General features: G+C 40.6%; 1 protein-coding gene across 1 annotated transcript in view; it reads left to right on the top strand.

Moving 5' to 3' along the window:
- Positions 1-24612, top strand: part of taok3a (TAO kinase 3a) — a 92076-nt gene extending 67464 nt beyond the window's left edge. The window contains 11 exon segments of the mRNA XM_042487569.1: positions 267-350; positions 353-436; positions 1926-2123; positions 4453-4590; positions 14053-14289; positions 16004-16132; positions 17572-17775; positions 18445-18684; positions 19232-19444; positions 19945-20127; positions 23243-24612. Coding sequence (XP_042343503.1) covers positions 267-350; positions 353-436; positions 1926-2123; positions 4453-4590; positions 14053-14289; positions 16004-16132; positions 17572-17775; positions 18445-18684; positions 19232-19444; positions 19945-20127; positions 23243-23404 — 1872 coding nt within the window. The 3' untranslated portion in view covers positions 23405-24612.
- Positions 24613-25027: the final 415 nt, after the last annotated feature.

The raw sequence follows: 25027 nt of genomic DNA, 5'->3' as shown, positions 1-25027 counted from the left end.
TTCTGTCTTTTTGTCCATCTTTTTTTTAAATTGAAATTCTTATTGGAACAAAAAATGGTCCACATCGTACAGCACAGCATACCTTCATCATTTTAGTTTTCTGTTTTTTTAACAACAACGCGGAAGAGAGATACATTTTCTTCTGGAGAGAGGAAACAATCAAACAAAAAAGCTATGAAAAACTAACTTTTTTTCTGTCCATCTTTAAATAACTTCTGTCCCAACTAACCAACTAACTAAATTTCTCTCTCTTCTTGTGTGTCCAGCATGATTTCGTGCGTCGGGAACGTTCACCGCGCATTCTTATAGACCTCATCCAGAGGACCAAGGATGCGGTGCGTGAGCTGGACACAACCTGCAGTACCGCAAGATGAAGAAGATCCTTTACCAGGAGAAACACAACGGGCCCATGGGGGAGAGCCAGGAGGAGGAGGAGGTGGGAGGAAAAGGGGAGAGGGAAGAGGGAAGGACTAATGTAAAAGATCAGTGGAAGAGAAATAATACAGAGATGAGAATTATAGAGTGTGTCAGGAATAACAGAGTGAAGAACAAAGGGTTTAAAAACATGAAACAGGTTGACTCCATTTAATTCTGCTCACAATTCTCACTTTCACCTAAAAGTGAAGGCTGTCATCAATTTTTTTTATGTGTTTATGGATTTTGCGTGAAACCACATTCAGTTATGCTTTAGTGTCACAAAAAGAAACTTTTGTATAAAGCAGACGCATTAAAAATCCACAGTGTGTGTACAGATATTTACAGAAAACGGCTGCAGACACAATAATAGAGCCAACAGAGATGAGAAAAGAGACAAACAATAACCAGGTTGTCCACTAAAAAGCTATCGTTGGACAGTCACAGGCTACATGCAGCTGTGTGGGGCTGCAACTAATTATAGTTTTCTTTATCATTATCACTTATTCTTAAAGTTATTTTCTAGATTCATCGATTGTTTCTTCAATAAAATACCTAATAATGATGACAAATGTCTATTGCACAGCGCAGGTTAGCATCTGTAAATGTATATAAATACATATATACACACACATGTGTGTATATATATATATATATATATATATATATATATATATATATACACACACATATATATACACACGTGTTGTATACATATAACACATATATTGGTGTGGACTAGTCCTTAGTCTCAAAAAGGGAGGAACAAGATATTGTACTGACAAGTACAGATAAAAAAGAAATCTAACAAAGTTTGTTAGAACACAGAAATACAGGTTTCAGCTGCACGCAGCAGTGCGGCACTTTCACATCACAACAAACAGGAGCCTTTCACCTGCAGACACAGCAGCCTGACATTGAGATGAAATGTCCCTTAGTTGACCTGGCCTGAGACAGCATGAACAGGCATGGGCAGCCAGCAGCCACAGTAGTGTCATCAGACACCATGTGGTGCAGTTCAGAGCAGTCACCAGACCTCACTGCAACAAGATGCCGCTGCGGGCTTTACCTGCACCCCAAAACCTAATTTTCTGGTTTCAGGGGAAGACGCACTGCATGAGGAAAGACTGATTATAACGTCCTAATACAGTCTGTTTTTGCAGACTTAACTGAATTGTCAGCTGCACCTAAAAGATGTGCGGCCTCATTACACTTATCTGTCATGTACACACACTCGAGTGGCCTTCTAATCTGAAGACATCAGGCTGACAGATGTACATTAACATACCTCAGGTGAATGATACACACATACACGTCCGAACAACAGAAGTTAATCTGAAATTCAGCGTGACTTTGACTCTAATGCAAACTAGAGGTCATTAGTTATCTCTCCTGTATTAAGCTGACTGCAGTCTGTGGCGTGTAAATATTTGCATCTGTGTATAATTTAATGGCTCTTAAGTGTTCATCTGTTGAAGTATTTATGAAAAAGTGTGGTTGTTAATTTGCAGGACAGCGAGGCAGCCAGCTGTAAGATGAACAGCCTGGGCAGCAATCACTCCATCCCCAGCACCTCGGTCAGCACGGGCAGCCAGAGCAGCAGCGTGAACAGCATGCAGGAGGTGCTGGACGACAGCTGCTCCGACATGACCATGATGCACCCCCAGGACTACAGCAGCACCCTGGAATCCTCCCCACACACCAAGAAGGTAAAGGTCGGGGGTAACGTGTTGGGTGGTGCGAGGGAGGGAGGTGGTGAGCTTTTAGGGCTGGATGACATATTAAAAATCACCCCGCATCAAACCAAAGCTGGAAAATGGAAAGACTTTTGAGCCGTTGTTCCCAAAAGTACCCTTTCATCGACACCACCTGTCATGGTCCAAATGTGTTTTTCTGAATGAATTTCAAACTGGACATATTTTGACACTTGATTTTTTAATATTAATAAGAATAATAATACATTTTATTTATGGGTGCCTTTCAGGACACTCAAGGTCACCTTACATAGAACAACAGCAAAAAAACAGAATAAAAGCACATATCATAAATGTTGCCAAACAAAGTAAACAATATAAAGTGAAAAAAATTAAAAACGCATAAAAGTTCAACAACAGTGAATTACAGAGAATAGGCATCCATTCTCGTACATCTTTTCTAGCAAGACATATTTGGACCGCTCTGCCTCCTTGATTAATAGATTTCACAAAATACAATAAGCTATGATAATGGCTTTTAGCCCTTTTGAAATTTGCTTTAATTCTTTCAAAAACATGGGAAGAAGGCAATGAGCAACATAAGCACTGGCCAAAAAATTAGCATGAAATGAGTAAAAAGTTACAAGAAATTTGCCTTTATATAGGCAACAGAAAAAGAAAAGTAAAAAACAAAAACAAATAAGAAAAAAAAGAGAGAAAAAACATTTAAAAAGTATGTTTTCTTCCAGATGTTCCACTCGACTTTTGAGTGGAACAATAACAGAGGGGCAAAGTGTTACTTGTTTAAAATTGCCTTTATATAGGCAACAAAAAAAGAAAAATAAAAAAAAAAAAAAAACAAAAAAAATAACCTAAAAAAATTCTAAAAAAAAAGAGAGAAAAAACATTTAAAAAGTATGTTTTCTTCCAGATGTTCCACTCAACATTTGAAGAGTTTTGTGATGCTATAACACCTCTTTTAGCGCCTGCTTCATCATGAGGAAGCCAGTTCCTACCGACAAGCACATAGCCATAGCATCATGTGACATAAAAAAACCTTTTGCAAAATCTGACTTTTTTGAATCGCCTGAATTGCAAGGCCTATTTGTCCACCAAATTCCATTCATTTCCTGTCAGGTTTTTGAGATGTCCTGCTGATATAGAGACAAACACCCGCAAAAGTAGGGCTTCCCTGGTGGAACTAAAGCCTGATTACAGACATGGACAACTTGTTACTTTCCCAATAATTGTCCTCTAACTTGATTTGGTTGGGTAGGACTTTCACTGTGAGATGAGAATAAGATGAGAATCTTAGTGAACAATGAACCCATGCTACAATCACTTACTCTATGAGGTAATAGCTGCACTCTAAAATGAAAGAACGCATGGCTCCGTGCAAACCTCTGGGTTTCTTTTTCTATTTTCAAGTGTATGCGTAACCCCCCCCCCTTGAAACCATGGAAACCATCGACACAGTCCTCACTGTTTGGCAGATCGTTTCAAGTTCATCACAAACACCTTTCACACTTTGAGAACAAAGGCTGTGTACACATGTCGACAAGCAGCACACACTCCCCACCATTTCCCCACTTACAGCGCTGTCATCCTGCACACACACACACACACACACACACACACACACACACACACACACACACACACACACACACACACACACCATACACAGGTCACCACAATGTCTGGCATTCTTATATGACTTAAACGTCTGTGAAGAGCGGGCTGTCACTGCTCTTTCATTCTCTTTCTTCATCTGCTCTTTGTATTTTTGACAGTGCATGAATAAGGATGTCACTTTATGAACAGACAGCCGATGTGTTGTTTCAAGTTCAGGGGCTGAGCCGAGAACAAATGAAAGTGACACATATTGTTTTCAGATGCTGATGAAGTTCCCTCCTCACAGTAGTCAAGTCTTTGGTCCCCGACTTCCTAAAAAATGTTCAGTCGGTTTTTATATGGGGGGGCTGGAGTGTTGACATTTCATCATGTTTTGCAAGGTTACAGTTGACACAGTTTTAGCAAATGCTGAAAAATTCCTTTTGAAGTTTAGATGTCGTTTGATTAAATCAATGGGGAGTTTAGTTATTTAAAAAGTCACAGAATGATGTTGAAGAGTTTAAACACTGGCACAGTTTTTTGTGAGTCAAAATCTGTAGCAAGTTTACTTGCAGCATGTTAATTTAAACACCCGTTGCCATTTTTTCTTGCTTCTTTTCGTTGCTACTTTTCCAAAAACTACTTTTACTTTTTACTTTTTCAAAAAAAACGACAACTCTGAGACCTAATGGATGAGTTTTAATTTCTCAATGCTGTCTGTTTGACACAGGACCATCAGTACAACTGGGACGATGGGATCCACAGGGACCACCGGCAAGGGCTGAGGCCGTCCTCCTCTGACAGGAGCAGCCAGGCTCAAAACTACAAGAACCAGGGACGCTTCGCCACAATAAAATCAGCCTCACTGGTGAGTTTAACAAAACTCTCTCCTTCTTTCTGCTCTTTTTTCATTGATCCGCGCTGCCAGAAGCCATGGCAGGAGACATTATGTGTTCGGGTTGTCGGTCTGTCCCATTCTCCTAAACACAATATCTCACGAACACCACCAATTTTCAATTAAAAAAAATGTTTTTGGGGGACTTTTTGCCATTATTTGATAGGAAAGTTTTGGTGTGAAACAAGGAAAAAGAGGGGATGACATGCAGCAAAGGGCCAAGGTCGTGAATTAAACATCTCAAGAAAGACTTAAGGGAGTTCACTCGAATTTGGCAAAAATGTCCAGTTGAATAAAATGATGAAATGATGACATTTCATATCCAAAAGAACAAAGGTCAACTTTATTGTGACATCTTCATTTTCTACTAAAACACTTGTTTTGTTGGTCGGATGCTGAATTGGTGACTGTAAATTTTGGATGACACTGTGCTGATTGTATAGATCCTCTGTGCGGCCGCACTGAAGATGTGTGTAAAGCATACATATGTTAAAAAATGCAGCTTCTTTGCAGTAATATTCATATTTGAAGCATTGTCAACATTCATAGCTACATGAGTCTGGACAGACATAGATGGAAACTGTAACTGCAACTTTCTGGCTCACAGTGGCATACAACCTGAGGCGGTAGTTTAAGCTTCTTTTTAAGATCAGAAAACTTTTTTTTTTTTTTTAATCTTCTTTAAGTGTTTAAGGATCATTCATTTGTGCAGCATTCACCTTGAAAGTTGTGTAGCTTTTAAAAGCCAAAAACTGGAAAACCTACATCTTGCAGAAGCCAAAATCGCTCTCAGTATTATGTTTACTCAATAGCAGCATCCGTGGACACAGAAGGGGCATCTTTTCATTTCCTTCTGTATAAAACCTGTGTGCAAATGTGGTGGAACGTTGAGTTTTTAGCTGTGTTTGAAAATAGTGCATTATATAGTGTGTTACAATTTAGTTGTATTGTTCGAATTCTCAGAGGTTAATTTCATCTACTATATGCTGCACTGTAAAATACCCAGAATGCACAGAAAAATTGAGCATACATATGAGGAACCTTACAGTTTCCCATGTACCACAATGTAATTTGGTCGTGTATTTCCAGAGGAAGAAAATTCCACTGTAGTAGGGTTATTCCCTTTATAGTTCATTTTCTTAATACACACTCTGTTGTGAGTGAGTGAGTGAGTGAACGGTTTCCAGAGGGTTTGGTGTGATGTAGCTTAATGTTTCCAAGTGTGATCCATGTTGGAACAAAGTGATGCTTTAAAACACCTTTAAAAACAGGCCTCTTTCATTTGTGGACCCACCTTCACATATTTATTCTTTTATTTTTCTTGGCATCCGTCCATCTTTTAGTCTCAACCTCTTACTCTCTCTCGGCATGAGCAAACGTGTCTCTATTGCTCTGCTGCCTCTCCTCTCATTCACCTCACTCCTTTTGTTTTCTCTTGTACTACGCTTCACATTACCACTCCCCTCCCTCCACCCTCTCCTATACTTCCTCCTCTCCTGCGCTCCGTAACACATCATTCTCAGATCTGACTCTATATTCTGAGTTGAAGGGGGTGGATTTCTCTCTCTCTCTTTCTCTCTCTATGTCTCTCTCTCTTTCTCCCTCTCCCCTCTTGTCTGTTGTCATGGAAACCAGCTCTAGTAACTAGTAAGTAGTTGTGGTGTTGTGTGTGTGTAAGCGTGTGTGTGTTTACCCATCCGTGACCCAATGGTTTAATTGTGAGTCCCTTCTGCTGCCAGGTCTTAAACCAGACACGAGAGAACGTGAGCAGAGAAGATTTCAGTCTGTGTCCTAATAATGTCCTTGATCAGAGCTCGAACCGCTTACAGTCCAGCATGGTGTGGGGTTTTTTTTATTGACCACAGGTCTCCTTTATCTGTAGTCCCACACTACTGGAAGAAAAATAAATAAAAAGAGCCCCCCCTTGATGCATCTATTGATAATGTACCTCACACCTAACCCTTACTTGTCCTCTGTGGACACTGAGCTAAACATGCAACATTATGTAATTTTCTACCTCAAATGGGTGTCTGAGTGCAATTACATGAGCATGAATAACCTATTTGGGAGGCTTATTCAGGATATGATCATATTCAGGATATGGTGTTTGCATGAGCACAGAGAAATCATCCATAAATTCAGGTAACGGTCTCACAATTACCTTCAGAACCTCAGTACATGTGGCTTCCAACTCTTTGACCCCTCAAAACAAGGCAATGTATTCTTGCAACCCCTCGTCAGCGATTGGATGTTTACAAGTTGAGACCAAAAGTGATTTCCTTGTATAATATGAATAGTTTTTAAAAGGTCCAGATATGTGAAACCACCTAGTAAAGCAAACCATATTCAAAGTCTTTAAAAAAAAGGTAATTTTGTGCAGCAAAAATACCCCTTAAAAAAAGATGACAACCCTTATTTAAGGTCATTTTAGTTATGTTTTTTCTCCTCACAATTATGACTCATTAATTCAAAATGATGTGATGTAATCCTTAAGTCTGTAGCTCATGGCTATAATTTATCTAAGTTAAGTTATTATCTCATAATAATGAGAAATGAGAACACAATTTTGAATTTTTAAAGATAAGTAACAAAAATGGGTTTCCAGTGAACCCATCTCACAGTAACTCCCAGGTTAGAAACCAGTGCATTATACCTTTATTCATGCTGTGAAGTATTAGGTGTTAATAGCCATCAAGCCAGATAACAAAAGCTACCCACTTGCTAAGCTCATAGAGCTGTAATAAATTTTCTCTCTAAAGGTAGCTATGTTGCCTGAAAGGGTCAGTTCACTTCAAAATCAACAATGCATATTTTAACTCTTACCTGTAGTGCTATTTATCAGTCTAGATTGTTTTGTTGTGAGTCTCTGAGTGTTGAGGATATCTGCTGTAGACATGTCTGTCTGCCTGTCTGCACCAAAAAGCGCCAAAATAAAAACACACAAACATTTGTATAACTCAACAGCAATGTCTCTTTACATAAATCATGACCTGGTTACTCGAGATAATCCACAGACCTCATTGTGAGCAGTATCGTGTAGGAACTATTTTATCCCTAACAAACTACACCCGCCAACCGTATCAGTATGCGTTCATCTACTGCGACCTCACCTAGCACCACTGAGCTAGTTAGCGTTCCAGCTCAGCTGAGAGGGACGCCATTAATGTTTACATCTTGTGTTCTCATGAGCACGAGCGTGTAGTCCATGAGTAGATGCACGCTTCCTTCTGCGCAGAGATATGGTTGGTGGGTGTAGTTTGGTAGAAAGAAAATGGTTGGTTTTGCAGGAGGGTGTTCTGATGAGATGCTGCCTTCATGTCATCAGAGAACAGGGGTTACCGCACATGTAACCTCAAGTTTAAGGAGATTTATTACTATGCAAAGAAGACAGGCAATCGTGTCCTGTATCCTCTACTCGCATAAATTTAACTTGAAAAGGAAAATAAATCTTCCTCTTCCCAACTCTTCATTAATTGCATAGAATAACTTAAACATCACAGACATAAAGACCACAGTACAGAGTTCTAACTCACACATTCCTGTTTTAAACCAGTTTTGTAAGTTGCTGTGGATTAAAGTCAAACTTAAATACCTTGGATGTGAGCAGCTGAGGTGGCACACACTGTGTCGGCAGCTCTGTGTAACTGAGGCTGCCTGTCTTGAAAAGAGGCGCCATCGTGTAAACCACAGTATCTGTGTCGTGTGATAGCGCCGGTCCTGCCCGCCGGCGCTGAAAGAGGGATGACATCATCTTTTTCTGCTGAGCGCAGACGTCCTCAGATTGGCCTCGACTCGCTGAGACTGGAATCAGCAGGTAGACAAAGAGGGAGAAGGAGAGAGGAGAACGGGGGGTCCAGATGGTGAAGGGTGATGGATCGCCAGAGAGGAGGGAGGGAGGAAGACGGAGAGCAGGAAAAGAGAGAAAACATTAACGAAACGAAGGCATTAAAAAGGAGAAAAATGAAAAAATGCAGCCAGTGATAAGGTGCGAGTATGCAAATTCCTGAGATGTTTCTGTTGAATGAAATTTCCTCATACTTCAAAAGACAAAAGAGGAAATCATAGTGATGGAGGGAGATTCGATAAGCTTAAAGAGTGAGTGAAATGAAAGAGCAAAGTGGCTTGAGAAGGATGTGGAGGACACAGACGGGAGATATCAGGAGGGTGAGAAGGACAGATAAACAAACGGAGACAATAGAGCAGAGCAGATTGAAATCTGGCCTGTCAAATCAGGACAAGAGGGAGAGAGGCAGAGGTGAAGCGCAGAGTCTGATCTGAGGAAAAGTTGTGAAAACATGGAAAGAGGAGAAGAGGAGCAAGGGAAAAGAACGAAGAGACGGACGCATGAAAGATGATATGGAGAGCGGATCGAAAAATCATCGAAAGAGAAGGATGAGGAGTGAGAGAAACAGCAGAAAGAGATGGATGTAAAGCAGAAACGAATGCGAGACATAGCAAGCATGTGTGAGGGAGGGCAGGGGTTATTATAGGTCAGATGAAGTAAGTGACTGAAGGCTGCTTGAGAGAAGACGTCGTTGTAAGATATTTCACCTCAGCTGCAGTAAACTGACAGCCTGTAAACCTCTCAGCGCGTCAACAACAGAGCAGCAGATTACAGTCAGCACTTCAAAACATGCATATTCTCCATCAGGCGACAGTTGAGCTTAAAACTTAAAGCTAGTAAATAGTTATATGACAGGAAAGAAGTAAAAAACTTGTTTGTGGGGATGGGAGTCGAGAACGAGTTCCAAATTGTTCTAACCGTGTATGCCAACTTATTGATTCCTTTTATTGATGCAGGCATGTTTTTCTGACAGTTGCACATTGCAAAACAATAACGTCAAACTCTTGTCTACATTGCTTTCAGTACAGATTTGTGCAAAAACTTAAGGGTTTTTTTCAAAAATGTCGATAAAACATAAATGCTAGATGAATGTGTTTCCATTGAGAGATGTTATGCAACTTCTTCTCTCGCGATAACATTTCAAAAAGCATGGCGATGGATGTTCAAAACATTAGCAGGTTTATTTCTATTGAAGCCACCACATTAGCCGTCATTATTTCCAACTGAAGGCGACGTAGGCGTGGTATGCAAGCGATAATCGAAAGGCAAGCCCCTTATACGTGGGGGCGGCCACTTATGAGGGATTTCTGGGAGGTGATAGTTCACGATTTCACAGAGGAATTGTGGATTCAAAACTTCTGGATGATCCGCTCAACTTTTGAAGAATTATGTGATGCAATAACGCCTCTTGTAGCTCCTGTTGCATCATGAGGGAGCCAGTTCCTACCGACAAGGCCGTAGCCAAACCATCATGTGACTTCTAACAGCCCAAAAAGTTTTGCAGTATTGCAAAATATGGCTTTTTCAAATTACCTAAAGTACCACCTCATGTGAGCGTAAGAACATTTTTATGATAAATGGGATTTTTTATTAAATTAATGTGTTTGCATAGCACATAGCAATGTGTTTCCATTAGGCGTATTTTATATTCGCAATTTCAATTTGAGTAATTTTAGAAGAAAGAAAAGTCTTTAAAATCATAATTTTTCATTTCATGTTTATTTCCTCTGTTCATGTAAATGCACAACAATCACATTCACAACTGAAACAACTATAAAACACATTTCATGACCGAAAAGGAGCAGGCAGAAGAAAAATAATCTTATCCAGCCTGCTTCTTTCTCAGAATATAAATAAACAAAATAAACAAAAGAAATAGTTGATCTGCCAAGTACATTATGTAACAACCAACACTTAAAGTTACTTTGGGAAAAAAAAAAAGAATTAAGAGTCATACACAATAAGTGACCTTCAACAAGGCGGCAGATTCTGCCAGACAACTTTATAAACTCTAATTATTCTTTCTTTTTACATTTTCTTTGACTGAAAAATATTTATACAACCAATTTAATTATTCTGTAGAGAATTATAGTTGGACGCCAACCGCTGAAGTACACATCTGCTTTAATATAGTCCGTGCATACTAAGAACAAACAACTTTTGTACATTTTCTGGTAATACTCTGCTTTTTGCCTTGTACATAACTGATAGTGTGTGTCTTTACGTTTCGATAGCCCTGTCTTCATAAGCAGCCTGTTGGTGTGTCCTCTTGGTTTCACTTTATGAATAATTCTTGCCACTCTTTTCTGTAATATAAACAAAGGCTTTATGCTACGGGTGGAATCAGACAGGCAATCCGCACACTTTTTAAAGCTCCTATTAGTTTTTATTTGTGTAATTACTGGGAGCTTTTAATACAGTGCAACACTCTACGCACAATCAATTATCGAGGGTAAATATACAATGTTATATCAACATTTGTGCACCGATGTGTCTCATGATGATGAAGAATAGGACCAATAAGCAGAATCAATGATTGCATTCATACCAATAGAATCTGATGTTTTGGCACTCTTGAAGTTGCATCCCTTTTTTGAGGCCAAACAGACATATGAGAACACAGAGCCCCCCACATTTGAGCATCTGCAGGAAAACATGACAATAAAGACGGGTCTATAGAGGCTTTTTGCTTCCCCTCTTTTGCCATATTACTTTACCATGTGTTACTGTACATCTGTAGCAACATTTAAAGTACAGCCATGTCTTCTTCATCCATCTCAAACATGAAAAAAGGCAGTTCGGACTTTACATTGAATTTCTCAAAGGTCTTTTTTAAGATGTGTTATTGAGGAGCAGAGCTGGGGTCAATACATACTCACTACTCATTGCATACACATCACTTAGCTTCTTTGGCGGTGTTGTGGGACTGCACTTTATTTTTCAGAGGAAGTGGGTGGCTTTTTTTATTTGAAACAAATATAAAATACTACCTTTTCAAGTTTTATGTCCCTTACTGAAGCCAAAATTCAAAACACAAGTCGCTCCTCAGTGCTGACATTTTTTTTTAAAATGCCTGACCCATTTGGCTGAACCCCTTATAAGTGACATGCAGTCCTTATCCGTAAACACCGAGGGAGGCCGGCGTGGCGACCAAGAGCACGGGCAGAACACCTAGTTTAGTTACAGTCTGACTGGGGCGTTTACATGACAGAATATCTCGACTTCCAGTCACATTATCTGGGTGTGTTAGTCCGATTTTGAGAAATTTGATTTAATCCAATTTCAGTCAGACCAACATGTTAACATGGTTTAGTTGGACTTACTCAATAAGTCAACTTTTTCTAATATCATGTAAACGTATCATTGACACACAGAGCTCAAACTGTCCGTGTGTCTGAGTGAACTATTATTATAAACTTATTGAAAATGCAAGAAGACAGTTTGTGAGTGTTTGCCCTATTTTTTATTGCACAGAGCAGTCACAACAGCCACCACCAGCACAGCATTTCCTTTATTCAACAGATCAAAACAACATTAACAACCACCTTAAACTGCGAAATAAGCAAAATAACTCAGTTCAGCTGCTTAATTCCCACTGATCTCACTGAAACATTCACCTTCAGCCTGCACGCCCCCCTCCCTCCTCTCCCTGAATATGATCTCCTTTCCCTCCCTGAGCCTTGTGTGAAAGAGGCCGTCACATGACGTGACTTGGCCCTTTGTGGCAGCATGCAGGGTGGCAGCAAAGCAAGTGACTGGGATTGGGAGCTGCTGTTACAGTGGGGTATTGATTCAGCACAGATTAAGGTGGGGGGGGTCTCAACCTGCACCTATTTCCACGCCAGCTACCCCAACCTTATTTTCTCCACTGGATGCTCTTATTTTTCTTCTCATTATTTCCATTTTTTCTTCTAACTCTCCCAATCATCTGCTGTTTCTCTTTTGCAACAACCCCCCCCCCCCCCCTCCCCCCCCCCCCCCGCCCGCCCCTCTCCAACCCCCCCTCTCCAACTTCTCTCACTCTTTCTCAATGAGGTATTCATGTGACCCACCTGCTGTCCGCCGCTTAGCGTTAGCCCAACTAAAGAGCAGCTCTGTGCTCTTGTTGGCCCGCGCGGTCGGCCTGCCTCATTCACAGTTCACACGCCTGCCTTGGCCGCTGCGTGCCCAGGGCACGAACCAAGGAGGAGGGAGGGAGGGAGGGAGGGGGTCATCGTCCAGTAAGGGTGGGTCTCCGGGTGCCATCGGAGCTCAGGCAGGGTTCTGTCGGGCATAGGATGCTGCACAAGGTTCCTGGATGCTGGTTCACTTGGCTAAAGTCGCCATCATGTTTGGCCTGAGGAGTTCAGGTGGAAGTTATGAGAAGATGCGGAGCGAGTACTACCTTGATGTTGAGAACCCTTTCTGTCCTCAGGTTGGTGTTTTGGATATTGTCAGATTTTGCTTAAAAAGATGCGGGACAATGCTGTTAAGACATGAAAGCATGGACCTTGACTTTGATTAAATTTTGTAGTTGTTAAAAACTGTTTTTGGAGCTTTTTTTTCTTGCTCCATCTGACTTAAGACAAGCACATTTTAAATCATTGTATTGTAGGATTTATTGTATTGTATGTATTCAAGAAGTCCTTCATCCCAAGTGTCATGGAAATTCTCAACTCAACAAAGAGACTGTATACAGACAACAACAGACAGACAGTGATATAAACTGATTCAGTGAGTTAAGTGTTTCTAATGACCTTGTTTTTTGTTACCTGCTTGTCTGCTTTTTTTATCATGCTGTCTTCTGTGTCTGGTGGGCCAAAGACACATTTCCACAGTGGTGGACAATAAAAGTACATTCTCTTCTATTGTGGTAGCCCGATCCACCCTGCAACCGTGCATGTTCAATAGTCAGATGAAAGAACTTTTGTTGGTCTCCATCTGTAACTTCTTCTAAAAGGATTTCTCAGTTTTTCTTCTTTTTAAGGTCATAATTTCCCATCAGTAGTTAAACGTTCTTTCTTTCTTCTGTAAAACTGTCAAGATTTACAGTGGCAGCTGAACTGTAATGCTTTACAGTGTTGAATGAATTTTGTTTTCAGTTATTTTTGGAAAAGATAATCCAGATAAATTGATGTTGCATATTATTTAGATTTAAGATTCAGTATATTCTTGCCATATCAACATAGTCAATTGTAATTTGTGTCAGTGAGCTCCACGCACAGAGACAAGAAACACTAAGTGTAAATACATTGTGACTATAAAAAAAAAAACACAAACTAAGTGAAATCCAAACTATTAAAAATAATAAAATCATAAAAAATATATAAAAACAGCAGCACCATTAAAAGGAATAAAATAACAAATACAGCAGCACCTGTGGGGGATTAGCAGCAACAGCGATCCACAAATAAAGTGCATAAATACATAATAAAAAACACACTTTTACGGTCCAGTAATTACAAAGAACAGGTGACATATTAAATGTTGCTGTTTGTTTTTTTTTGTTTTTTCCTATATTTTAATTATTCTTACTTTTTTGTGTGTTTTTTAAATAGTCTGCTTTTCAGTCTGATATCAAATCAGATCTCCTAACTTCTTTTCCTCCACAGGTGACCAAGCAGATCCACGAGCATGAGCAGGAGAACGAGCTGCGGGAGCAGATGTCGGGCTACAAGCGCATGCGGCGGCAGCACCAGAAGCAGCTGATCGCCCTGGAGAACAAGCTGAAGGCCGAGATGGACGAGCACCGGCTCAAGCTGCAGAAGGAGGTGGAGACACAGGCCAACAACGCCTACATCGAGCTAGAGAAGCTGGCGAAGCGCCACGCCGTGCATTCTGAGAAGGAGGTGGGCTTTGTGAGGGGTGTGTTAGAGGATATGAGTGGATGCATTAAGTACAGTAACCCAAAGTTATTTCACAGATAATTACACTGACCTACATGTACCATGCAACAGTTGGCGGGGCGGATGAGGTCGGCTTTGGAAAGAGAGGGGAAGGCTTGATGCTGAGGCTACGATTCTATAGCTGCTGGAGGAAAGTTTGCTGAAAAATTTAATTCTGAACGTCCAACATTAGCTTCACATTTGAATGCTATGGAAAGTTTTAAGACTTTACGCACTGCTGCCACCCAAAGATACATAGGATGAAACACAAGGGGAGAAGTGGGTCACAGAATGTCACGCTCTGAAAAACAAGCTGCATATCTCTGTGATTATCACGCAGCGTGCCGGACGGGCCAGCGAGATAGAATATCTGTTCATGGAGGCCAGTGTGCACCCCTCAAACAGCAACATAAGCGCACAATGTCACATGCAACATGTGAGTGACATGTTGATCAGCTACCCAATAAATTGCTTGCTAGGGGCTTACAGCAACAATCATCGGGATGTCCTCTTGTCTGAAAATGGGAGGTTTAGGCCATTAACTCTGCCATTCACTGGTCACTTCTTTCCACAGCATTTATAGTACTGAGATTTTTTTGTAAGCCTAACTTTAGTGCTGTATTTGGGCTAATAATTATTGGACTAATTACTGACGTGATGTATCTCCTACAGAGCAATAACAGGTTTTTTAAGTGTCTGTAAACTGACATTAGTTACAACAGCCAACAGCAAAAAAATACACCGTCTTTAACTGATCACGCTACAATCGGTCCCTCCAGAATGTCAGGCAGTCAGTGTTAGATTAATCAAGGCTGTGCGACCTTGCAACTTTGACTGATGATTGTAGATTCACCTATCGTACCAGGTGCTTTTTTCTGGTTGTAAAGATGCAGACGTGCTGCAACAAAAATTACTGCCAAAGGACGTGCAAGGCAAATCCCCAATGCTTTGCACAAAAGCCGGTTAAAGTGTTGCGCACCGTGTGCAACATTGTGGTCAAACACGAACGGCAAAGATGAAACACGTGGACAGCAGATGAGACAAATCACCATTACAGAGGCTGTTGTATCTGCATCTATTAGAAGTGCTGAAAGAATAAAGATGAGTTAGAGTAAATGTTAGCTTGTGGTATCATTAATGTAGTATAAATCACAAATTTAGAACAGTGCAGTTTTATTGGAACTAGTTGGAAGGAAGTGGAACAAGTAGCCTTTGAATTTTAATGAATAATACCAAAAAAAGCAACTATTTTTACTATTTTTACAATTTGACTATTTGATTTGTAAATCCAAATATCACAAATAACAGTTAACCTCTGGGGGCTGTACAACATCCAGCATCCCTCTGTCTTTGAAACCTCATGGTGAGGAAGGAAAAAGTCATCCCCCCTCCCAGAAACCTTTAATGTGGAAAACAAAACAAAAAGACTAAACAAACAAACAAAAAAGCCTGCATCATGAACATGCATCGCACTTACTTGGAAAAGCTGCCGTGAAACCAGACTGCAGCAATCCCAAGTTTAGTTTATGTGAGCTTCAAAAATATTCATTTTGTGGCATTTTTTAAGCTCAATCTGATAATTAAACCTGATAAACTGTAGATTTTAGGTGGTATCTAGGCAATATATATGCTAACATCCCCTCGGTCCTGTTTTCCTCCTGTTTCTCATCTCCACCAGATGAAGACGGCGTTGGCGGATGAGAAGAAGTTCCAGCAGCAGATTGTGGCGCAGCAGAAGAAGGAGCTGACCACCTTTCTGGATAATCAGAAGAAGCAGTACAAACTCTGCAAGGAAAAGATTAAGGAGGTGCGCCGCGTTTGTTGCTTTCTTTTTTTTTTTCCTCCTCCTTTGTACGCCTCTCTCGTGTGTGTGACACACGGCCCTTTCCGCTGTTCACTGTTGAATCAGCCCTCCTCCACACAAACATGCACATTCACTACCTCCGAAGTGGTCTTTTGGAAGTTGAGTCACTCGGCCTACTCACTCATGTACCTACACATCACACGAACGAGGAAACCCACAAATCCATACGCGCAGTGTAGCATTTGTGTGCCTCCACAACCTTCAAACTGAGTCCAGAGAATACTCCTGTGGGCTGGGAGTGTGATACACTGTGTTTTCAGTTACAAGATAAGTGACCAAAATTAGGTCAGCGCAGTTAAAAGAAAGCATCGCTGGCAGGGGAAGATATTTCCCACCAACTGAGGGCTGTAACGGAATTAGACACCACAGAGAACGGGGATCAGGCTCATGTGTTAAGTGCATTAGCTTGAGTTGTAGATTACCTTAAAGCCCATGAAAGAGAAAGAGAACTCATACTGAGGAGGGATGGATTTGGTTGAAATTATTATTTTTTTCATCCCGCCTCTGACTATGAAAGTCATGTGTAGCTCCAGACAGAAGGTCAGCTGCAGATTTCTGTATGTTCTCACTACAGACACTTGATACCATGAACACTGTTCTTGATTTGGGCAGCATTTGTGAAGTCCTTGTTTATTTTCACATTCAAAACATGCATTTGTAATACATAGTTTGGACATTTTCTGCTTATATTTGCTTTCACAAACCACCAGTTTTAATGTCTTAAACTACATAGTTCCTCACCCCACTGAAATTTACCAGCTGCTGCCTTTGTTTTACCAGTTAACCCTTTGAAACCTGTGCAAGTCGGCTGGATTGTTTTCAAACACATGGGAAGACGGCAATGAGCAACTTAACAAGAAATGGCCCAAACAATAGTGAGAAATTAGTTGCTGTTTTTTTAATGACCTTTGAAAGAGGCAATTTTTTCTGTAAAATAATCTTTTATATATAATTATAAGAATTATTGTTTTCTGAACATTTTCATCAAATTCTTGGTTAATTTCTAATAAGCCTTCCCAACTAAGTTTCAGTTCATTTTTTGTCATGTTTTACTATTTTTTTTGCAATTTGCCAGACATTTCTTGCCAAATTGCTTATTTATTGCCTTATTTCCAATATTTTTAAACTAATCAAGCCAATTTTCTCAGGTTTCAAAGATGTAAATACTTGTGATACAATGAAACTGATGTTGACCTAGGTGTTAGAGTAATACAGATATTCACATGGACAAATGAATTTAGATCATGTCGGATAAACCTGCCAATTGAAGCTCAGATTAACTCATAATTGGCTGTGGCCTTGCACAATGTTTTCGTCCTGCACTTGTCAAAGCAATCTCTTCTCAAGTTTCCTCGATTTCTCTGTTTTGACCCCGTTTTTAGGAGATGAATGAGGACCATAGCACACCTAAGAAGGAGAAGCAGGAGCGTCTGTCCAAGCACAAGGAGAACATGCAGCATTCCCAGGCCGAGGAGGAGGCCCATCTCCTGGCCCAGCAGAGGGTTTTCTACGACCGGAACTGCCGCGCCTTCAAGCGCAGAGTCATGATTAAGAAGCACGACTTGGAGCAGGAGCAGATCCGAGAGGTACGGAGACCGTGCATCCTTTAAAACATCATGTGCATGAATTATAAATGATAAATGAACATAATTTCATTGTCAAAAGTGAAATTCAAGTTCACCAAACCATCAAAGTAAACCTCCTGTTTGTTAGTTGTTTTTGATGCTGGTGTAAACAGGCCCAATGTGGTTATAACACAACAACAAAATATTTTTTGCAAAAAAACAGCAGTGTGTCCTGAATACTTACACCCATTGTTCTTCAGATCTGTGAGGTGTTTCCTAATAATTCTAAGAGGATTATTAGAGAGTAAAGCAAGGCAACAATGTCGCAATCTGAAAAGCTGTTGTGTAAATCTGAACAGATTCTTAGAAGCTTTCTGTGGGAAAATACACAAAACTCTGAGTCACGTTTTAGATGACAGTTTTAATGTTTTGGTTAATAGAAAAAGGAAGTGTTTAAATGAATGGGATTTAATGGGTGATATGTATTGATTTTTCAGCTGTTGATAATGGCAGCCGATGTTCTAAGCCCAAAACAAACAAAAGGGAAAATTGATTTCTACATGTGAAAATGTCACATTGGAAAATGAACAAATGATGTCAATCAATAGCACCTGCTGCAACTCATCCATGTGTCCTTCCCCCTTCCTTTCCTCCCCTCTCTTCCTCCATCTTTCCTCCCGGCCCTCCCAGGAGCTGAACAAGAAGAAGACCCAGAAAGAGATGGAGCACGCCATGCTGATCCGCCACGACGAGTCCATGCAGGAGCTGGAGCACAGGCAGCTGAAGACGCTGCAGAAGCTGCGGATGGACCTGATCCGCCTGCAGCACCAGACGGAGCTGGAGAACCAGATCGAGTACAACAACCGGCGCGAGCGCGAACTCCACCGCAAGCACGTGCTGGAGCTCCGGCAGCAGCCCAAAAACCTCAAAGTGAGTCGACGCAGAGATTATTAATTTTTATATCCATGATTTTACAGATGTTATTGTGATTAGGACACAGGTTCTTGGAATGTACGGCTAAAAAACTAAAACCTTTTTGAAATGCTTTTGTTTTCAGATTCACGTGTAAAAAAAAAAAAAAAAAAATTCTTTACTTTGAAAACACAAATTAGACCCATCTCTAAGATGGCGCAAGCCATGAGCAACGCCTTTTATGTTTTGGAGAGATTTTGATAAAACAGTGATGCAATGTGGATGTAACAAATTAATTTTGAGAAAAAAAATGGGGAAAGAACATGTGAAATGTGTCACCTCTGAATGTCATTTCATTTGAATGTGCTTTTGAGGATAACAGACCAGAAGTCTGATTTTGCCCCCGGCTTTTATAAACCTTTCACCTTTAGCAGCAGAGTTGTAATGGCATGATGAAAGACAGAGTTAACAACAACAATTTGAAAAAAAATGCAAGACTCTTTCAATTGTCTACATCCTCGTCTTAGTGTTTTTGTGTCCTTTTTGTCCCCTCCTCCTCTCCGAGGCTTTGGAGCTGCAGATCAAGAAGCAGTTCCAGGACACATGTAAGGTGCAGACGAAGCAGTACAAGGCCCTGCGCCACCACCAGATGGAAGTTACGCCTAAGGCCGAGCACAAGACGGTACTCAAGGCCCTGAAGGATGAGCAGACACGCAAGCTGGCCATCCTGGCTGAGCAATATGAGCAGAGCATCAACGAGATGATGGCCTCACAGGCGGTGAGTGGAGACACGTTCACGTCATCATTTTTTTTCTAGACAATAATTTGTTGTTGACCACAGAATTCAAAAAACATTTTTTAGAGGGGATTCTGAGGCTTTTTTCGCCACCTGTTGCTCATGATTTTACATTTTTTCTCCTCCTTGTTTGTCCTCACCTCATGCCTTATCATATCTCTCTCTCTACTTCCTTCACCACCTTCATTAACAATCTCCTTTCACGTCTTGAAATCACTAACCTCTCCTCCTCCCCTCCCTTTGCACTCTCTTTCCATGTCCTGTCTGTCCCTTTTGCCCTTCCATTTTCCTCCATCGTTTCACCTCCCCCTCCCCTTCTTTTCTGTCCTCTCTGTCTCTATGTCCCTCTTTCTCCTCTCTCTCCTTTTGGGTGTCTTATCAATGTTCCCCCGCTCTCCCCCTCCTCCTCAATCTACCCATCTCTCTCTCTGTCTCTTTGTACCTCCCTCTCCCCTGTTGCGGTCCGTGGTCGGCTGTGTCAGCTGCGTCTGGACGAGGCCCAGGAAGCCGAGTGCCAGGCCCTGAGGCAGCAGCTGCAGCAGGAGATGGAGCTGCTCAATGCCTATCAGAGCAAGATCAAGATGCAGACCGAGGCGCAGCACGAGCGCGAGCAGCAGAAGCTGGAGCAGAAGGTGTCGCTGCGCCGGGCTCACCTGGAACAAAAGGTGTGGTGAATGAAACACGCGTCACTTTAAAGGAGCCATTAGACTTTTTCTTTACACTGCCATACTTGAGTTTTCAATACAGTTAAAATAAAAAACAATGGAGGAAGTGTTTCTCACGGTCCACGGGGGAAAGAATGAATTATCCAAATAAGTCAAGACACAGTCCTTCTTATAAGTACAAAAAGTTAACCCTTTTAAACCGAAGCAAATTGGTTTGATTTTTTTTTTTCAAAAACATGGAGAGAAGGCAACAAACAACTAAACAAGAGATGGCCCAAAATTTTGCAAAACATTTTTTAAAAAGTTACAAGAATGTAAATAAGCATAAATTAAAAAAAAAAAAAAAAAAGTAACAAAAACACAAACAAACAGGAAAATGACCTTAAAATGTTCTGAAAAACATTTTTTATATTTTCTCTGTAACATAATTTGAAAATAAAATTATTATAACCAGATATAGTTTTCTGGACATTTTCCCCTTAGTTTTGAAAGCTTTAGGGATTACTTAAAACTCCCAATAAGACCCATAAAAGTGACCCTGCCTGAAAAAATGTCACTACCTTTAACATAGTTACCCCATCCTACAAAATAAAATGTTTAGCACCTAATAATGTAATAATTAAAACAAGTAATGCCTGGAAATTAATCAAGTTTGTACTAAACCTGATCAAAAATGTAATAAAACCCAATAGCGTCATTATAAATGTTGACCAAAAATTAAGTAAAATGTCCTGACTGATATTGTAATAACACATTTTACCAATAACAATGTGATGCTTTTGACAGATAATGTTGTATGATTTTCATTTTCAGTCCAGAGTTCTAAGTTGTTTTTTATTTTATACACTACATACTGTACATTTTATAATGTTACATTATCTGTTAATCGTCAGTTTTACAACAAAAAAAAAGAAGAACTCCTGAAAGGTAATACATTATCAGTGAAACTGTTGTAACAATGTCTGTAAGGGCATTTCATTACATTATTGATCAACTCATTAAATAATTGGGTTTTTATGTGTAAATTTTATGACATTTCAGGAATTAATAACTAAAAACAATAATCCTTATTTATTCTGTCCTCCAAACTCCTGCTCACATCAGAAAGTGAAGACACCTCTGAAAAACAGATAAACACAAATGGGCGGTAGTAAGTTGAAATATAAACAGTCCTACGCATCGCCTCGCTTAAACGAACATGTCGGGATACACATTTGCATCCACCCCAGCAGGCAGCGCGGGTATGATAGGCGACCCAGACAGACATTCATGAGTTCACGCAGACACACACACAGATTTCCCGCACCACAGGTGGTGATGACAGTGGCATGCCTTCCTGCAGAGAGCAGGCAACCGTTCCTCTCCCACACACTCCTAATAGTGGTGAAATGTGTAGACGTCAGTGTTGTTTTTTTATTTTTGTCGTCCCCTGTTTATAATAGGACAGTTAATACAGTTGAGCTTTTATTATAGCTTGTTCTGCTGTATTTGTTCTAAATTGCTTATGCATATGCCCCTAAACTTCTGATTTTATTTTGTAATTATCACTTACGGAGTAGTATTCATTTTGACACCTGCAGCTGTGTTGCAAAGTGGCAACTGGCTTTTTTACTTTATGATTTTGCATTTCTTTATCTAAATTTGACACAGTTGTATCAGTCTGTGTCCCCTGATTTGTTTGCATGAGCTCCTGATTGAGACGCATCTTTCATGTGACTACTCAGGCAAGCTGCCATGTATACCAATGACATGTGATAAGACTAGAACTGCCGAGTACGCCTCCTTCCAAAGTGGCCGACGTCATTGCCACAGTCTAGTAGACAGCACTCCGACAACAAAGGGAAAGACGTTTGAAATGCCTCCCCGATCCAGTTCTGCCGGGTCCAGTGGACCACTGCGGTGGTCTGTCGCCATCTCCTGGCTGCAGCCGGATCTGCACTCTGAGACTGGGATGATGTCATGGTTTTTGAGGCACTATTGTCCTCCGGTTCGGTTCATGGTCAGAGTCTGGAGTTTTCTGTGCATGCTCAGTAGTTGGCCAGATTGCCGTATTGCGCCATGCAGTGCTTTGTCTGCACCTGTGGATGTGTGTGCCGAGTTAATGTGGGTGGAAAAATCCAGCACACACAACTCCTGCCACGACCGAACCTGAGTGATACAACTTCACACACTGACACCCTCACAGTGTGAAACAATGCGCATGAGAGTCTGCATCCAGTGATACATATCACAGCGTGTGTTTAAGGTGATTTAGGAAAGACATAAAACAGCTAAAGGACGTGCGCAAAAACATCACAAACAACTCTGCAGTATCATAAAAAGCTACAGAATCATCCTGCAGTTTCGACAGCGTCTGTAAAGGTTACAGTGTGACTTTGTCAGAAGTGTTGGTGCAATTTGAGGCTGCAGTTTGTACTGTGGTGCATTGAACTGCAAGGCTTTTCTCTCCTTTGTGTTTACCGTTGGCAAAAACCAACAACAGACATTACATATGAAATCTAAAAAAATATTAGATTCTATTGCAAAACTTCTCTTTGTAAGTGTATACATATGCATGTATGTATATGGGCGTGCATTTTTATCCTTTTAACAAAAAAACAATCACCCCTCTCCTCAACAATGCCCCTCTCCTCCCGAAATAAGCAATTATTTTAACTTTTTCTGTATCCTTTTTATTGTTTCAGTTGTTTTATGAACCACAGATAAAAAGTAAAATAACAACTTAATTTTGTTGCACCTTTTGTTCTTAGTAGTAGAAATATTCGGTAAGACAAACAAAAACCAGCTCCCGCATGCTGTCAACACTCAAAGGAATACTTCACCCCTCCGGTGGAATTGCAACATTAAATAAATTTTGTTACAGTCTTAATCTTTGAGATATGAAAAAGACAGGAAATCATGTTATACATCATATTTCTCCGGTCATCTATATTCAGGGCTTTGCTTTCATAAAGTTAATATTGTACCTGCAGTATTTTAGATTTTAGATCACCTGTGTAGAAGTTTGCACCTCCTAAGCTCCTAAATCCTACACACTGGACCTTTGAATCAAAAAACATCTCATGTATTGCCAGTTTAACCCCGTATATCTCTTGTTCCTGTGTGTTTCCTGCAGATTGAGGAGGAGCTGGTTTCCATTCAGAAGGAGCGAACCGACCGGATCAAACACCTGCTGGAGCGGCAGGAGCGGGAGACCGACAGCTTCGACATGGAGAGCATGCGGCTGGGCTTCGGCAACCTGGGCACCCTGGACCTTCCCAAGGACGACTACAGATGAGGGGCTGCTGTCGCCGCCGCCACCGTCTTTCGTAGTCCCCGGGCGTCCGTCTGCCTCAGTACACCCCTCCTCTCCTTTTACCTGACAGTGCAGGTGTTCACTGCTGCTGACGCCCTCACACAAACACACACAGACGCAAAAAAAAAAGAAAAAACGGCTCCAGAATCAGCTCCGGTGTGTTTTCTGGGCCGGTCAGACAGAGTCGATGGCAGGTTTTTATTGCCCCCCTCCTCCCGAAAACCCATCTAAACTTCCTCCCCCTCCTTGCCTCTCATGGTGTCACAAGATGACAAAAAAATATGCTGGATAACTTCCTGTAGTTGTCATGTTTTTGTAAGAATAATGATAACATAGTCACGGTGTTTCTTGTTTCTTGTGCAATGATGACACTTTTGTTGTGACTAAAAGTGGAAGACGAGAGAAGGAGGGAGAGAAAAACGAGGGCAGATGGATGAGCGACATCGCTCCACAACCATGCATTTTTAGAGGTGATTCATTTTTTGGTTAGTTTGGTGCAAAAAAAAAAAGGAAAAAAAAAGAAAAATCTCTGGACACGATAAATCAAACGTTCCGCAGCCGCTGCGTCTTACAACACTTTTTTGGTATTTATTCATCAGGACATTTTTATGACAAATTTGAGTAATTTGATACTTTGAGACACAAATATCATGTACATACAGGTACGCTTCTAATAAATGTGACGGGTGAATTTAATTACTGAGGGGAGGGTGAATCATGGTACTCGACACGTGTATCGTACTGATTTCTCTGCACTGGCAGCCAATGTGAATAATAATACACGTGACACGTGAACTCCAACTCCCAGCAAGCACAAAGGGCTTCACGGGCGGGCTGGGGGGGACTTGTACTTTGTGTATAGAAGGATTTATGGAGAGCTTTTACTTATTTTCGTATTGTATTTTAACTGTCACTCAAATAAAAAAAAAAGAATTTTTAAAGGCGCTTTTTTCCCTCCCCCCTCCTCAGATCGTATTTGAGGCTCAGTCATGTATCAATGGGATTCTCATCTGATTTTTTTCTTTTTTTGCTTTACACATCTCCCAAGCTGTGTATTTTCTTATAAACCAGAACAGTATGATGCTTTATTATTGCATGCACTTTAATTTTTTTTCCAGGTTAAAAGAAAGCATGAATCTGTCAGAGCTTTTAATTATATTTGTAAATAAAGTGCTCATCACACAAACTAATAGCTGTTTGCTACATTTGTCCGATATGAAAATAACGATACACTTTAGTATTTTAGGTTTTGCTTTCTTGTTTCTTGTTTTCACATTTGCAACAGTTTGGAGGTTCATTTTGACAACACGCTGCTGCTGAAAGGCTCTGATCTCTGAAAACATGGTCGGTCAAGTATTCAACATTTTTAAAAACATTGCTTCTACAGTTAAATACTGATACTTTTTCGAGCATGAAATGGTACTACTGTATTGTACTTTTTCTTTTTTCCAGTGGTTATAAATAGTACTAATAGTAAAATCCCTGACAAAAGAGAAAGTAAAAAGAAAGGGAAACTAACAAATCCTCTTCTTGCATTGCAGAGCTGGTGAGGGCGAGTCGAGGCAACGGTATAAAAATTAAAGACCAAGTTGTTGGCGAGAACAA

The sequence above is a fragment of the Plectropomus leopardus genome, chromosome 6 (genome assembly GCF_008729295.1).
Source record: "Plectropomus leopardus isolate mb chromosome 6, YSFRI_Pleo_2.0, whole genome shotgun sequence".
NCBI lineage: Eukaryota > Metazoa > Chordata > Actinopteri > Perciformes > Serranidae > Plectropomus > Plectropomus leopardus.
This window is presented reverse-complemented; position numbering and strand designations above follow the sequence as displayed.